The 15406-nt window shown below is 38.2% G+C and overlaps 1 protein-coding gene across 1 annotated transcript in view; it reads right to left on the bottom strand.

The window, feature by feature from the left end:
• The window catches only part of HAPLN1 (hyaluronan and proteoglycan link protein 1), a 69658-nt gene that overhangs the window by 25151 nt on the left and 29101 nt on the right, over positions 1-15406 (bottom strand). The window contains exon 2 of the mRNA XM_032627149.1: positions 5820-5945. Coding sequence (XP_032483040.1) covers positions 5820-5919 — 100 coding nt within the window. The 5' untranslated portion in view covers positions 5920-5945. The remainder of the gene's footprint in view (positions 1-5819; positions 5946-15406) is intronic.

The raw sequence follows: 15406 nt of genomic DNA, 5'->3' as shown, positions 1-15406 counted from the left end.
AAGGCTGTGTTTAAAGCAGTAGGTTCTTATTAACATATTTGGTTTCACATCCTATAGTAAGTTAAGAAGAGATTTTAGAATTAGGATGTTGCTAATTTTTATAATTTCATGATGAAATTCTCTAATATTTTATAGCTCATAATTTCTAGATAGTATTATTAACAGTGTATGCATTTAGCCAAATGCAATTTGGAAAATATGGTTGATATTCATGGATTTTGCATTTGTAGCTGCAGATAATGTACTCTGCCTCGAAAAGAAAAAAATAAATTATAATTTAACTTTTAGTAAACAGACTCATGGAGTCTGAGTCCAGACAAGTTTTAAGTGGAAGAGAGAATGCTTATCTAGTTCTCCCATTAAACTTTGGTTCTGTAGATGGTTTATGATCATCCATTATTAAAATCACTTCACTCCTTTTGATCCTCTCTGCACCACCAGATCCCAACTCTGCAGATATTACATAAGGAACACGATAGCATTGCAGTGACCAAATGTAAATCAAATACTCTTCAAAGCTTCGTGCATACATTAGGAGGATTGCTGCATCCTGCCTCTGGTGGATTCTCCTGGATTGTAAGATGCTATGTGCAGTGTGGGAGCAATAAAAAATGACCAAACAAAAATTGCTATTGAAACTCAGAATCCTCTTCCTTATCTGCTGCCTCTCATCGTACAAATTGTAAAGTTTCCTGAGATTTGGAAAGACTGACTAGGACTTGATTAGGAAAAGTTCCTAGATTTTGGCCCTGAATTTATGTAACAAACGTATTGATTACCTATACTATGTGCCCAGTATTAGTTTAGGTGACTGGGATACATCAGACAAAGATCCCTGCCCTCGTGGAGCTGATACATGTTCTTGTGGCAGAGATGGACACAAACAATTGCATAAAAATAAGTAAAGTAGATATCCAGGACTACAGAGAAGAGGAAAAGAAGATCAGAGGTAGATAGGGATGCCAGAGGAGGGGAAGAGCACAGTAGTCAGGGTGCATTCATTAAGAAGGTGAGGGCTTCCCTGGTGGCGCAGTGGTTGAGAGTCCGCCTGCCAATGCAGGGGATGCGGGTTCGTGCCCCAGTCCGGGAAGATCCCACATGCCGCGGAGCGGCTGGGCCCGTGAGCCATGGCCGCTGAGCCTGTGCGTCCAGAGCCTGTGCTCCGCAATGGGAGAGGCCACAACAGTGAGAGGCTGTTGTGAAAAATGATCCCAGATTTGAAGAAGGGGGTTAGCCAAGAGAAACTTCTCCTCATCAGCCATGCAGCCTGGGCCAAGCAACATTTAAGTGCTGGGTCTTGATTTCCTCATTTATACAATGGCGTATTGATCTCAATGATCTATATTAAAGTCCTTTTACGTTCTTAAATTCTGTAAACTATGATTTACTTTATGCCAACATTACACAATGAAAGCGGTGATCTATTAATGTACATTAGGCCCACACAATGTGTCATGTGTTGCTAAATGCCATGGATGCCACAGGACTTGAGAAGTGCTCATTACAAGAGTGGTAATTTAGAAGTGTCTCATTGCACTCATTCACGTATTCAGCACATATATTAAGCACCTAGTATGTGCCAGGCAGTACTGTATAGCTGGAGTGTTACAAAGCTGACAGTCTGATGCTTAGCTAGGATGGAAGAGTGGTTTGGGGCACAAGAAGGGGGAACCAACCACATTGAGTGGAGAGTGTCTACTTCTGCGAGGGATTCTAGATCTCCATTATTTTTGCCACCCACAGAGATGAACTTCTGACAACACTTTCTTTAAAAAAATCTAATTGCTTTATCTTTTGAGAAAAGTGACCGTAAGTTTTACTTATTATAAAGAAGGGAACTGTTTTCATCTCTTAAGATTTCCTCTTATTATTCTTTTAAAAAATTTAATGTAGCTTATTTGTGTTCACCTACTAAGTATATTAAGGGGAATATTACTTAAGTTTGGAAAGCTTCATTTTATACACAGAAAGTAAAAGTGATCAGATAATGTTTAATACCATTGGAGAAATTTAAAACTGGAATTAAGGAGGGCAAAGAAGGCAATTTATAAAATGTTTACTTCATTAGAACTAAGGTAATGATATGGTTCTGCTAGCAAATGAATTTGAAAAGCATGACCTTTTCCCGCCAGTATTTGTGCTCCTTTTTCTATTTAAAAATCAGTTTTCCGTGACAGTGAAGAAATAATCAACATGGCGATAACAACTATCATCTACTGGTGCTTATTGTGTTCTGGGTACTAAGCACTTTTCCATATATTATCTAATTTAATTCTCACAAAGCTTTATAGAATAACAGTGATTATACCCAATTCTATACATGAGATAACTGAGACTTGAAGAGATTAAGTAAACTGCCCAAGGTCTAAAGCCAGTAACTGGGATTAGGGGAAAAACTCCTGAATTTGTCATAAGAAGACCTGTACTTGGAATGCCAGAGGCAGGAAACACTGGATCGCTGACTTGGATAAGATCAGGCGGTTACGTATTCAGTATAACTATAATTGTTTTGCAGCTATTTTGGTTAATAGGCAAATGGTCATAAAATTTCTCTGCTGTCCATATAAATGTCTTCGTAAAAGTTGTATTTTACAAAGTATATTCATCATCTGTGAACTTCTACTGGTAATTGAAAGTCTACAAAGAGTTTTTTTAGAACAGATCCAAATATTTTAAAAATTGTGCTTTTGTGTGATTTAGTACTCCATATAAAATTCTTCCAAATGGGGCTTCCCTGGTGGCGCAGTGGTTGAGAGTCCGCCTGCCGATGCAGGGGACACGGGTTCGTGCCCGGGTCCGGGAAGATCCCACATGCCGCAGAGCGGCTGGGCCCGTGAGCCATGGCCGCTGGGCCTGCGCATCCGGAGCCTGTGCTCCGCGACAGGAGAGGCCACAACAGTGAGAGGCCCGCGTACCGCAAAAAAAAAAAAAAAAAAAAAAAAAGACTGACCTAAAAAAAAATTCTTCCTAATGAACTCAAGTTTCAAAGGATTGAGAAGTTGTTTGACTAGGCACATCATGAAATGAGGAGTATAATCCATTAGTTGAGATTGTTATAGAGACAATGTCAACAGCAGTTATCTCTTCCTGTAGAGGTATTTGAGGAAATTACTATCCCCCACACTGCAAACAGTATATGATATAGAAGCTGATATCCTGATTGCAAATTTTTAGCAGACTCCATGGACAAGTGTAGTTTACTTTCTTATATAATCAAGTTGATTCAATAAAAAAATTAAAGGAAGTGAATTAGTACAAGTGCAATTTTATCTAAAGCTTTTCAATAGAAACACTTTGCCCAGGAATCTATACTTGCCATTTTTTCCCCTGGTATTCTGACTTTTTTTTTTTAAGCCAGATTAAAAAAAATTTTTTCCCTATATCTCTATAGAATCTCCCACAACTAAATAAGGAGGAAGCCTTCAGAAAAAATAATTAGGTAACTCTTATGCATAAGAGTTAAGAACGTGCTAACAAAGTGTTCAGCATCTTTATCAAGGCAGCCAAGGAGAATTTGAGGATTATGTGCATTATTCCCCTGGTATTATTTAAGCCTGGGAAACTTGAGGTACAAAAATAAAAAATTAATTACAAATGAGAGGTAGAAAAGGTGTTTTTGTAGTAACACGAATTTTGAATAATTTTCTGTCACTGAGAGAAGCTCATACTGCTTATCAGTACAATTTGGGAATTTGAGATTCAGATTACTAATTTAATCATTTGATTGCAAAATTCTTATAAAATTTTATGAAGCCTTCAGCTCCCTTAAATTCCTTCTGGGCCATGTTTTTGTTTTGTTTTTGGAGGGCTGTGTTTGATAAATAAAAGTTTTAAATATGAGAAAATAATCCAGTATGTAAGTAATGAAGGTTATCTGCTTTAATGATTTTCTGCTGTGCTATGGGTTTATTTTTGTGTTATAAAAGGCCACTGAAATTATGGCAGGCCATTTGGAAGTGTTTCTCTGAAGGGCTGAGAACATGAAAGTTCAATCTGAATGCTATAATAAAGTAAAAAGAAAACTTTTTGTTGGATAAAAACTAATGAGAACAGGTATTTGGAGCAATTTTTTAAAATATTTCAACTATGGACATAGCATCATAATATTGACCCAAATCACATTTCAGTGTTAATTTCCACAAGCAAAATGTAGGCCTTGTAGTTGGTTTTTTTTTTTTTTTTTTGTAGTTTTATTACTTGAAAGCTCAGAGCAACTTTCTAAGAACATGAATTTACAATTAAAATGAAGTGGACTAGCAAGTCATTTTTTAAAAAATTGAATAGTGTAGGCAAATAATCTGGATAATTCTGATACCTTGCGTCAGCAATTCCTTTGCACTAAATTTCAACAGAGTATATGGGAATGGAAAGACTGGAGCGACAGAAGTTTTCCTTGCTGAGAAAACTTGAGTCTGACTTACAGGCTTCCTTCAGGAGTAACTTTTAAAATGTTAATATAGTTTTAAAATAATATTTTTATACTCTGCATGAAATTAGACCTGATTTATACATCAATAACAGGTAATCTAGTCTAGTAATGGCTTGAAACCATTGCTAAAGGTTAATCCTCCATTGGATTTAAAACTTCTGTGACTTGATGTTAAAAGGATGTTCTCCCTCATCAGAAATCTCTATGTGTAAATATCTTAAGTCTCTGGGAAACAGCTTTGATTCTACTATATATAGTAAAGGAAACAGCTGAGTCAGCAGCTTGCATAGTAAAACTTATGATTATGTAATTCCTTTTTATGGTCCAACAGTGAAAATCGTAAAGCTGTTAGAAACAAAGAGAACTGAAAGAGAAATGCCTAAAATAGCTAGACATTGTCAAATTCAGAATTCTATCTGGGTAGTTGTAATACATGCAGGAAAATACTTCCAGCCAGACCTACACTATCATTTGACCTTCACAAGTCATACTTTTCAACAGTGGATGCGATTTTCTGAGACTACACTTTTGACCTTGAAGCTGTAACTTGATGTTTTATGTCTCTTAGCAAACTTATAATGCCTCTGGTCCCCAAACTGAGTTCATCTAAAATTCATACCATCATATGTTTAAACTGTTAAATCCTGTAATTCTTATTTTAATTATTCAGCATACAAGGGCAAAGAGAGAAGCTCCAGCTCCTTTAGAATTATATTTTTCTTATTGCATTGAAATGCAACATTGAAAGCTAAGTCTTATTGAAAGCTAAGTCTCTTAGCTTTCTTAACGCAGGATGTCCCTCATCTGAAGCTGGGGCTGAGGAAATAGCTGCATTGTACTGCAGCCTCAAATCCTGCTACAGCTCCCAGGCTTAGGATTCAGCTGAGCTGAAAAGAAATATTCAGGGCAATACATTGGTCTATGGGAACTAAAGCTTTACCGAAGGAGATTTTAATAGGGTAAGTTACTTTTTCCTGAACCTTAGCTTGTCTGACTTTCATTTTCATGTTTTTCTTAATGATGATTCTAACAAAATGACCTTACGTCTTAAGTTTTACTTCCTATTTCTCCCCCCCACCCCGTTTTTGCCTTGCCTCTAAATAAACTTTCTACCCTCCATTCTACTTAGAAGATAGCAACTGAAAAGCCTTGAACAATTGCATCAACTCCCTGCAGCTGGACATTCTTAAGCCAATCCACTTTAATTGTCCCCCGATTCTTAACTCTACTGTAATGCAATAGCATTCAAAAGCCACGGAGCATGTTCACCAATTCGCTGAAAGGAAAAGTCAATGCAGCAGAACTAAAATTAAGAAACACTAACCAAGCATCTCAACTCTAAGTAACTTGAAATGATTTGACTTTCATAAGAGAAGCTGTGTTTTCTTACCTTGGATGTGAATAACTCTGTCATGATCTACAGTATAGTTGTCTGAATGATGATCGGCCCAGCAGATTGAAATCAGCACCAGAAGAAGTAGACTATTCATCTTTGTAGCCCAGAGAATCTTCTTCACTGTGAAAGCATCACATACAAAGAGGCTTGTGAGATTTGGAACCCTTTGGAGTGTTGCCCTGCACAACTTATTACTGCCTTATCATCATAGAATGGGTCTGTAAAAATATTTAACCCGATGTGCTCAGAAAGTTACTGTAAGCTGTCTTTGGGAGCTTAAGACTGCAGCTTTGAACAATTCCAATTTCTCTTATGTAGCCAGAGTCCAAACAGTGTTTAACTCTATCTTTGCAGAATTGTAAATCTAGAAATTTATTTAGAACAGTATAGTTTCGACGTAGAGAGTTATAGCAAGTTACAAAAAGACGTGGCAAGGATATAAACAGACTTTTCAAAAACATTTAAACCTCTGAATTTGAAGTATAAGTTAATAACACAGTTTGATACAGCTACATGTGAATATTTGTCATCAGGTTTAATTCGGAACTGAATCCATTCATTTTACATATGGCTTCCTAAGCAGGTTAGATTTGCTTGTTCTAAATAGAAAAGAGGACACACACAAAAATGCCTGATTAAACAGAAGCAGCACATTTGTTACAGACTCACCATCTTAAACATTGCTTGGGTCTATGGTGAATGGTTGAAAATTATAGACAAACTAGGTTAGAGTTGTGCATGCTACCAGTGCAGTCATCCTGCTTGATTTTTCATTCATTTCTACCTAAAATGCTGACACATCAACTTGGAGTGCCAGGTAGGGTCTCTGCAGTCAGCAGAGCCACGGCTGCAGGGACCGTTCCTGCCAGCCTCCCAGGGCAATTAAGCAAATAAAGAGCTGAAATAGCCAGGCGCAGCTCTAGTCCTGAGTGAAAGAGGCTGAGCCATCGCCTGGCTGTCCTTTATCGCAAGACCGATTTGACAAAAAGGGACACAATCCCCCCAAAACTTCGTCATTCTAAGGACCAAAAAGTGATTCCAAATAATACAAACCAGACGACCTTTGCAGTATTTGCCAGGCAAGATTTTCAGTGTAGCTCCTCTTTTAATGTGGAAGCTGAGGCAGATATTAACAAGAGCTTTCTTTTTCTCTCAAGCACACAGCAGCCTTAACAATACTTGGCTATTTTTGAGACTGAAATTGCACAGTAATGACTTCTCACACTAGTTTGTTTTTTCCAGGAAAGCCTGACTCCCTGGAATACTTATTAAAGAGCTCTGAGTCTGTTCCTGGAGGTCCTTGCAGGCTAGCCTCTTCTCCAGAGCCTAATGCACTACTCACAGACGTCCCCCAAGCCTCTTGGGACAGCAGTACCTCTCTGCCTTCTCCCCTCTAAAAATCGGCATCGTTGTGATGCTTATGGATTCAGTCTTTCATGTTTGCTTTAACCCTTTTCTTTTTCTTCATTATGTCACAGAAAGAAGATGGTGGATGAGCAAATTGAGAAACTTACTTTCCCAGGAAACTAAAACTGTCACCTGCAAAATTCTCTCCGATTTACTGATCTTGTTTTCAGGAGTTCACTTGCTTGCTCCTCTCAGGTTTTTTGGGAAATGATTATTTTTTTGAAGCAACTGACTTTTTTCCATAGGAATACTGTTAACAAATATTACCTGTTTTCAGCCCCGAGCTACACTTTGGGTGAACAGATATAATAGAGGTGACCTTTTGGAATCTGGAATATGACTGACACAGTTATAGACAGACACATAAGACAATGGGCCAACGGGTATACGAGGTGTCCTGTGCTCTTTGCTCACCACGGGGATCAGAGGAGAGGGGGAAATGTGGAAGAGAGGGTGTGAGAAAAACATACAATTTTGACTGTTAAAGGAGACATTCTAAGAAGGGTCAAGATGAGCAGAGGCAGAGAATTTGCTAGATTATCTTTCACATTAGGGTGGACATCTACAGTATAATTTATACGGAGTTGTGTACTCCCCCCCTAAACACACAAACACACACACACACACACACACACACAGTTATGCATCCTACCACAGAAGTCACCCTGATTTTACTCATTTGTACCTAAAATATATCACACACAAATTTATCTACTTTAATTCCATATCATAGTATTAAAAATTATATCACTAAGGATTCATTCCATTGTGTCACAATATTAAGTATCCAACGACCCAATTTTAAAATGCAAACATCCTGGGGTGGGGGCAGTGCTGGAGATAAATAATAATAACAGCAGTTCCTTTTAATTGAATGTCTACTATCTGCCTAGTGCTCTGCTAAGCACTGCGCGTGTAATGGCTCATAAAGTCCTTATAATAATCCTGTGAGACAAATCTTTCCATTTTTTTCTGACAGTTACCTTGTTGGAGGTCACACATCTAAGAAAGCGACAATGTTTGTATTTGCCTTAGGCAAAAACAACACCTACTTGGAGTTGTGCTTATTTTTCTGAAAAAGAAAGTTATTTTGTTGCCTTTCTTATTTAGGCTCTTTTACTTGAACGTAGGTGATATGAAAACTTTGACTTATGTTATATGTGAGTATGAACTTTTTTTCCCAAGGCTTGCATATGAGAGTCAGATGGCACTTTTCGTGGCAAGGTCGTGCCCTGCCTTGTTTACAGCACCACTCTGGTGCCATGAGCACCACCACGGTGGTCCACGTGTGGGCACACACACGTGCGTTCACACGTGCACCATCTTTAATTAAAATAGCTGAGGACATTACACATCCTCAGTGCAAATACCCCTACACGGGCATCAGTGCAGTCCAGGTAGGAGAAAGTGGAAAGGGTCTCTGTTACCCTGGCGGTATAACAACTGTGTCACCAAAAGACATGAAACTAGGAAAGCAAACCTCAGGGACACAATTTTCAGGTGTTTAAGCAAACTGCAAGTACACACGAAGTGCTGGACACTCGGTTGAGGTTCCTGAGGATGAGGGCTGTGCCAGCTGTCTGTGTGCTGGTCCTCAAAGGAGAAGGACACTGAACCCTGTTTATTTGCATTTGTAATGATGTCTTCTCTGAATATCCAGGTATTTTTGGTTAAAATTTTTCAGTTTTTGATAAGAGCAGAATTTAGGAAATTTGGGGGCTTCTATAGAACCAGTTATTGCCAGCCTTGAATTAACAGTCTTAGTTCCCCCTGCAGCTCACACACTGCTGGTCTCTTTCTACAGCCTATCAAACCTTGCCACCGTGATGCTGTAGCCAGCTTCAAGATGAGCTCAGATTGAGATGTCTGTGTTCACAGTCACAGGCATGATAGTACTGTGATTTTACAGTTCTGCTTTGGTGACAACTGAACCACTATTTGGAAGCAAGATATCGGCCCAACCTGAAAGTCTAATAGTTTGATAGACACAAAGACATACAATACCAATAGTCTAATACCAAAGTGGCCGACTGCTATTTCTTAAACACCTACTGTGTTAAAATTATTGTATTGGGCAATGGGGAAATAAAACAAAGTGGAAGGCCTGTATGCTATTTTCTGTGTCTTGAGAGCTAATGCCACATATTTCCTGAACTACTATTACAGCGGGCCCTCTGTATCCACGGGTTCTGCATCCTCGGAGTCAACCGATCTCAGAACAAAAATATTTGGGAAAAATATTGCAGAAAGTACCAAAAAAGCAAAACTTTAATTTCAAATATTTTCACAGCATTTACATCATATTAGTTATTATAAGTAATCTAGAGATGATTTAAAGTATACAAGGGGATGTGCCTAGGTTATATGCAAATATATTAGGGACTTGAGCATTTTATTTTATTTTTTTAAATAAATTTATTTTTTGGCTGCATTGGGTATTCGTTGCTGTGCGCAGGCTTTCTCTAGTTGCAGCGAGCGGGGGCTACTCTTCGTTGAGGTGTGCAGGCTTCTCATTTCGGTGGCTTCTCTTGCTGTGGAGCACAGGCTCTAGGTGCATGGGCTTCAGTAGTCGTGGTGCATGGGCTTAGTTGCTCCACAGCATGTAGGATCTTCCCGGACCAGGGCTCGAACCCGTGTCCCCTGCATTGGCAGGCGGATTCTTAACCGCTGCGCCACCAGGGAAGCCCTTGAGCGTTTTATATAAGGGACTTGAGCATCTGTGGGGTTTGGTATCCACAGGGCATCCTGGAAGCAATTCCCACAAGGACTCTGGGGACAACTGTACATGCTTGGTACTGTCCTTGAAGCTTCACCCATTTAATTGTTATTTCTCAGAACAGCTCAATTGAAGTGTTAGTATACACATTTTACAGCTCTGGAAACAAGTCAGAGTGGTGACGTCCGCAATCATGTGAAGTGAGAAGCTGGGAATCTGGGCAGTCTGACGTGACCCCAGAGCCTGCACAATCCACCGGCATCACTGGTGTCCGGTGTACCCTGAGGAATGCCATCAGCTCTCACAACTCTTCCAAGGCTTCACACAAGCTGGAGTGCTTCTCCTCCTTCTCTCACTGGGTTGTAGGCATAGCACTGATCACAGCACTGTTGGCACAAGACGTCTGTACATCCAAAGTTGGAATGCTTTCCTCACTGCACGCGCATCCTGTGTGCCAAGAGGAGGGGCGAATGGAAAACTGGATCTGGGAGAAACCAGGACTAAAGGAGCCAAGACTGAGGCGAGTTTTTACACTGTTTAAAGATCACGTGTGTAGTTACATAGAGGACAGGTGAAGAGTTGGTTTTCTTCTCCATTGAGGGCATAATTACATACACCAGGTTTCAATTCAGCACTTGAAATTTAGTTTACAGGTTATGAGAATCCATACAGAGGTTGCTAGAAGCTGAATGAGCAAACCATAGAATCTGATTGGACAGAATTATTTTACAATAGACTGAACCTTCTCCTTCTTGATATCTTTCAAGTCTGATCTAGTTACAGGCAGGAGCTGGTCCATGATCAGTGGTGCAGTGAAATGAAAAAAAAAAAAAACAAACAAGGGACTGCAAAGTATACTTTTTCATTAGGTTAAATTAATTCAACTTTTAAAAATTGTTCTTTTTTTCTGACCATTTTTCTGTTAGAATGGCCTCTATTTCATGGAATTATAACTTTTAGACTTTTTTAAATTGTAGATTATTTTATACTTGCTTAGCAATATATTTTTAATGACAATCTTATGCTGACTCATCACTTGTTTTGTTTTTATTGGTTGGCTTTGTTTTCTGTTTTGACTCTGCAGGTGTGTAAAATCCAGGAGTCAGACCACTGACCCAAATGATGGCTAAAGAACTCAGACTACTGATGCATTTGAATTGTTCAGTGTGCGGAGGGACCCCTGGGTGTTTACCTAAGCCCCAGGATTTACTGCACACAATGGGGCAGAATGCAGAACTGCTTGGAATATACCCAATGATCAAAAGAGAAGCCATGAATGAAAAAAATCTGTGTTCAGTTATACAATAACTACCCTCAGGGAGTGAGTCTGTATAAACTCCAAGTGAACAAAACATCTGCCCTGTCATCTTGCATTGTTCTATGAAAGTGCAAACTACTGAAGAAGTAGAAGAGAATTCATGATGCCCTGAATTAAATGTCTAGCCACAGACATTGTGGTAACCTCCTTCTCAGGCCATGGTCAGTCTGCTGCTTCCTTGGCGTGATCCTTTGGCAACCTGAGAAGCTGGAAAAAGTCCTAGGTCAGGAGGAAGAAAACATGAGTTCTATACCAGGTCTCATAATCAACACATCAGGTCTCAAGTTTTTCACCTACAAAATACTAATAATTTTTTTCCTCAAGGTGAAAAGTGTTTTTGAAAAGTATAAAAACTATGCAGACTAAGGTATTGTTATCAAGCTGGCATGGCTCACCTCAAACCCGATCAGTTTTCATGGATAAATGTAATAGCAAACTAAAGATATCTCCTTCTCAGAGGCAGGTGAGTTCTAAAAAGTTCACTATCACTTGTATGTGGAATCTAAAAATGATACAAATGAACTTATATACCAAACAGACCCACAGACAGAAAACAAACTTATGGTTACCAAAGGGGAAAGGTGCGGGGGAGGGATAAATTAGGAGTTTGGGATTAATATATTAACATAACACACTACTATATATAAAATAGATAACCATCAAAGGCCTACTGTGTAGCACAGAGAACTCTACTCAATATTTTGTAATAAACTATTGGGGAAAAGAATCTGAAAAAGAATATATGTGTATATATATATCTGAGTCACTTTGCTGTACACCTGAAACTAACACAACATTGTAAATCAACTATACTTCAATTAAAAAAAAAGTTCACTATTTGGAATGAGTGCAGGAATCAAAACACAGAGGAGGGCCTGAAGCAGCAGTAGTAACACCAGGCAACTCATTAAAAAAGCGAATTCCCTGGGCCTACGACAGATCTCCTGAATCAGAAACCGAGGGTAGGGCCCAGCTGGCAGTGTTTCACAAGCCCTGCCCCCTCCTCCAGGTGAGTCTGACGCAGGCTCAGATTGGAGAACCACGTGTCTAAGCCTTTAAGAATACCAGGCGTTCTTCATCTCGTGCTTGAGCTTCAGGGAGTCAAAGCTGAGTTACGGAAGGAAAGGATCACGCCAAGGACAAGGAAGCAACAGACTGACCGTTTCTAGACTACGAGGTCACCAGGGTATCCGGTAATGTTAAAGCCTTAGAATAATTGAACATAGGGTCCTTACGACTCTCAAAATAAGCTGCATTTTAAATTTTATGACTTTTTTCCTTCCTCCTCCATACTTTGAAATCAGCCTATTTAATTTCCATTTTGCCCCTAAATTTTTCATTTCAGAGATGTTTTTTATCTTTTGCTTTTCTGCTTCTATTTCTCCATTTGTTACCTACAAATCTTACCCATCCACTGTAACTTCATTTTTTTCTCTTCTCTTTTCCCTGTATTTATTATATTTATTACATTATTTGATATTTGATGTGATCATATGATTTATCATCCAAACCAGGGCAGAGAATGAACAGAAGAACTATTTATAACTGTATGGGAAACTAGTACCATGTAAATGGGGGCTATCCTAGGGAGATGGGCAATATGTTATGAGTGTGATGGAGGAAAGGCAGAATTTAGTTTCATTCTTTGCTCTGTCACTCCAGTTGTGTGACTCTTAAGAGAAGTAATTCAACTGCTTCAGGGTCAGATTTTTTTTTATCCATCAATTAGAGTAGTTGATGACAAATGTCAAAGTCTTCCACACATTCTTTGTTGTTATTATTATTCAACTTTTTCTTAACGGAGATATCAGGCCCTCCATTCTACTTACATTGCATTTTAGGACTGTTCACCTCAAAAAACAAATGAATGGATTTTTAAAGGGATGACATCAATAATGCTTGTTTAAGTAGCATTTTGATTCACTTATTGCTTTTTGGCTGGTTATTCTTTGCCAGCTGTCTCTTGGAGGAATATTGATAGAGTTTGGGACAAACAAAGCAGCTCTTCACTTAATCAAAGTACATTTGCTCCAGCCTCTCATTGACCCATCTGAACCTGCTTTAGATAATTCCTGAGACAGGGGTTAGACTTCTCCAAAACCAGCTTTATGAAAGGGTTCCACAGTGGTTTTGTTTGTTGATTGCTTTTCTAAAACAAACATAAAAAGCATATAGAAATAAAAGCACAAATTATATTTGATGTTTATAGTGTTCAGTCCTGCAAGTCTTAATTGAATCCCTAGGGAGTATGGGGGAAAGCAGTGCATATACATACTAATAAGCACGGTGACTTATTTGGACTTTTCTTGTTTCTGAGTATCTAATAGCCTGGCATTGCTGAACGAATAAATGAATGAGGCATATACAGCAGGATTCTGACACTCCCAGGTTATAGACGATGTGAAACCCTAACCTTATAGTGATGCTTAAGAGCTGGGAACATTTCATTCAACGTTTATTTACATGCAATACCTTTGGTTGGAATTATATTGGAGAGTAGGCAGCATAAACTATGCCTCTCCAATCTTGTGAGATAATACCAGTGGACAGGTAGATGTCAAAGTCCACTCATAAAACAAGACGGAAAAAATATAAGTTGTAACTATAGTAATGCCTGCGCATTTACACGGGCAGTCAGTAAGACTGTCTTCCCAGGTCATGCCAAGGAAATTCCAGACTTTCTCTCATTATATTCCAATATTCTAGTTCTAATGCTAGTGGATAATTCACAGTCTGTTGGAGAAAAAACTAGTATAAGATATGGGCAGGACTTAAGGTCTCAAAGCCCTGGAGTGTAGTGGACGTTGGTACAGTAGCTTGGGCATGTTCCTGTGAGCTGTCTGTCTGCCACCTGCAGGGTTCCCACATCTACTCAAAAGCCTTTCAGTTACATGAGATTTCTAGGTTTTTAGGGTTGGGGCATGTCTTCCATAATTAATAGTTTGTTTCTTAACCAGAGAGTTATTAGTAGAGGAGGTCAATAAATACATGTGAAGAAATACATTTTGATGATAATGGTGAGATTAAAAGAAAATGAATCTTTTACCTTCCCTTCTGTTTACCTGTGGGGAACTTATCCTACATTTTTTGCCCTAAAAAAAAGGATCATGATTTTACCATAGAACATTAAAAATTAGACTATAACTGATATGAATATTATATTGCTATGCAATTAAAAATGCATCCTTCATAGAATGCAGAAAACATTCATTTTCTGTCATTACACATAAAATTTTCAAAAATCAAATCGCCTCACGAGCAATTCTTAAAAGATGATTAAACCTGTTGGTATATAAATTAGCAATGCTGTCACTTCCCAAGCTCACTCACAATTTCTTTTATAGTTTGATTGCTAAATGCTGCCATGCTAAATGGTGTCTTGGCATTATAATCATGATCAAATTATGGGAATAATAAGTCCACATGCTAGAGGTAATTTTGACTAAAATTTCGTTTCTGGACTATTATAATCTCCTCAAAAACCAAACAAGAAAAACTTGTACATATGTTAGCATCGTTCTGAAAAAAGTTTTTTTACTCTAAAGCATATACTTGCTTGGCATACTTGTATAGGAAACACATCATTTTATAGATTCATTCTTCCTTGAGTCCATGATCAAAATTCTCAGTAGCATCAATACAAAGCCATTATACTGAATAATATAAAATTAAATGTTAAAAATATTTTTCTTAATGTATAAAATCAAATGACTTCCTGCCATTCTCAGTAGTGCTAAGTGATTTTTGAATGCTGACAAGGAATTTGGCACTAAATTCAAAACTCTACAAAGGTAAACGTTCCCTAGTGAATTGCAATGCAAATAGAACTTAAACACAGGCATTTTAAAGAGATTGGAAGGCCCCTTTTAACCAATGATGTATAGTAAACACTTTTTCCTGAAGCACTGTAAAAGAATGAATATATATATATATATACACCTGTATGAATATTAAGAGCTTAGAGTGCTATCTCATTGTTTCCTAACATAATAAATCTAAAAACACAGAAGTGAATAAAATAAAACAACTTCCATTTTTATTAATCTTTTACATCATTTTAACACCATGGAAAATAACTCTCCTCTTTGTATTTTAATGTGCAAATATGAATAAGATGGTGTTAGGACTGCTTTTAAATGT

This window comes from Phocoena sinus, chromosome 3 (genome assembly GCF_008692025.1).
Source record: "Phocoena sinus isolate mPhoSin1 chromosome 3, mPhoSin1.pri, whole genome shotgun sequence".
Classification (NCBI taxonomy): Eukaryota; Metazoa; Chordata; class Mammalia; order Artiodactyla; family Phocoenidae; genus Phocoena; species Phocoena sinus.
This window is presented reverse-complemented; position numbering and strand designations above follow the sequence as displayed.